Raw genomic sequence first — 2,505 nt, 5'->3', positions numbered from 1 at the left:
CTGTTCCTCTCAGCAGTGTATTTCAGTCAGTCTGCCTGTCCTGTTCCCCACTCTGTCTCTGGTGAATCCTCTCAGCCCCGCATCTCTGGCCTGTACCCCAGCTCTTATATGCATGAATAAATAATAAATCTTCAAAAAAAAAAAAAGAAGAAAATGAAGTCCTCCTCATGAAGCATAATCTAAGCACGGGATTTCTGTGACTCCTTTGCCTCTTTGAATATGAACTTTCAGTTTTATTTCTTACTTTAGGAAACTGAATATTAATTCAGTTACTATCTGAGTTTGGGTGTGGTTGGGTGGCAACCTCCTTTGCTCTGATGCATTCACATATGAACTTTGACACACTGCATTGTTCACGCAAACGGGGATTTGAAACAGGAAGAGTAAAGCCTGCAATTAATAGAGAGGGGTGGAGGATACACATGGGCAAACAGGGAGCAGCTGGGACTTCAACTGGGTCCTCCTTTTCCCCCAATTTTATGATTTGATTTGATTAACCCCTTCTTTCTACAGGTTGAATCCCAATTCATCTGTCCTGAAGAGGGACAGAAACAGACTTCCCTCTGGCCTCCTCTGGTGTAAGTGGCTTTTCTGAGACCACCATCTCCTGGGAATAGTACCAAGGCATCTCCTAAGACATTGCCACATTAAGGTGAGGCAATAGTTTTTTGGAGAACAAAGTATTCCAAGAAAATGTTAGCACATGGGAGACCAAAGACTATATTTGAAAAAGAAGAAATAATTTGGAAATGAGAAAATAATATCCTTTAATAGAATGGTGTGAAACAGAGTATAAAATATATACACGAAAAGAACTCAGAATGCTGGGATAAAAGAAAGAATTCTTAACATGTCAATTTCTTTTTCCTTCAGCCGTACTGATAAGTGCTTATCACCACTCATTTTTTGGTGTATATGATTGGAAATGTATATGAGTATCTCTGAATAAGGATTATATGTATATACTAGATATAAACACAAGGTAACTATTATATCAGATATTATATATGCATGTAGTTATGCAAAAAATAATATATAGATTAAGATAATAAGCTATTAGAAAGAGATAATTATAAGATAATATATAATTATGTAATTATATAATATGTAATTGATGTAATTTCCACTCCAGAAATACTTTAAGTGGTTATAATAAAAATCCTCAGGCAAGAACTCTTCCAGGTAGTGTGTGATGTCTGCCTTGCTAAAGCCCTCAAGTCAGGATTCCTTTTTTTTTTTTTTTAAGAATTATTTATTTATTTATACAAGCACTGGGTACAGTCAGAAGTGAGAGAATTCACCAGAGCCAGGGCGGGGAGCAGAGCAGGCAGAAGGACCAAAGTACACTGCTGAGGGGAGCAGCGGGCGGCAGGAGAGGTCTGTGCGCCATGTGGAACCCTCATCCAGTGGCCGGGGAGCAGCCGGGGATCGAGCCAGCGCTGCAGAGGCTGCAGGGAGCTTCGCAATGCAGCGCTCAACCGCTGCGCCACTGGGGAGTCCCCTCAAGTCAGGATTCTGACATCCAGATCAAAACTAACTCTAGGGAATAACCCTCAACAGAGCTATTCTACTGTGTGGCCACATGGCACACCGCTTTAGTACTTAATGCAGCCTACATTTTGGAGATCATTAAATCTTGAACATCCCCACTCCCCCCCCCCCCAAAAAAAAATTCCTGGCAGATTATCAGACTGATTTTTTTTTTTCAATTTGTTAAAATATATTTCACAGACTAGTTTCATTGGGCAGATGTGTTCTAGGAGGAAATAATTTTCGCTCAAGTGCTGTCAACAAATAACTTGGGAAGTATTCAAGCAGAGAGAAAAACTGAAAAATTCTTTGTAAAGGCACTTGTGTATAAGAACAAGAAATCTGTAAAGTACATTCTTAATGGAGTTGAAACCAGTAGTAAAATTTAATAGTTACTTTATTGACTGCTGAAGTTCAGTCTCTGATGCATCTTCCAGCCTTTTCTGATATTGTCTCTCTGAGGCTTTTTTACGGTAGACATCATAGAAGGTCTCCTGGCCCACGCGCACTTTAATCATGATCCACTCCATCATTCCTCCCAGGACAAAGAAGAAGGGCAGGAACCTGTAGACGCCAAGTCGCTGCTTCCCGGGCACCGGCTGCAGAGCCCGCCTCACCTGGGCCCTGGAAAACATGCTCGTGGAGAAGGAGCACGGTGTAAGCTGGGGTGGCGGGAGTTGCCACGGCCCCTGGATTGGCGAGCCTGGGTGATGCCGGCCCCTGCGCCACCGCCAGGCCCGGTGGTGGAGCGTGGGGAGCGTCTGGGCGGCTCCTCCCCAGACTGAATTTTTTAAAGAATCAAAAGAGATACAGAGAATTGGTGGGACAATTCCACTGTAAGAACAGTCAAAGACAGTGAACATGTTGAGGTGGAAGATGAGTTATATCCTCCTCCAGGGGAGCAGGAAATACTGGAGCTGGGTGATTTCCTTACACAGAAAGCAGAAACAGTGATGGAATAGAGACAAGATTTGC

The 2,505-nt window shown here is 42.6% G+C and overlaps 1 protein-coding gene across 1 annotated transcript; it reads right to left on the bottom strand.

Annotated features, from left to right (window-relative positions):
- Positions 1–1,922: 1,922 nt before the first annotated feature.
- LOC311185253 (ubiquinol-cytochrome c reductase complex assembly factor 5-like) lies at positions 1,923–2,165 on the bottom strand (the record flags this gene model as incomplete). Its single annotated transcript, XM_084255819.1, has 1 exon — positions 1,923–2,165. One exon carries the CDS (start codon positions 2,163–2,165, stop codon positions 1,923–1,925), a length of 243 nt encoding a protein of 80 aa, XP_084111945.1.
- Positions 2,166–2,505: the final 340 nt, after the last annotated feature.

Source organism: Talpa europaea (genome assembly GCF_964194135.1).
Source record: "Talpa europaea genome assembly, chromosome: 15".
In the NCBI taxonomy this organism is placed as follows: Eukaryota; Metazoa; Chordata; class Mammalia; order Eulipotyphla; family Talpidae; genus Talpa; species Talpa europaea.
The sequence above is the reverse complement of the archived record's forward strand: the minus strand, read 5'-3'. Positions and strand labels throughout refer to the sequence as shown.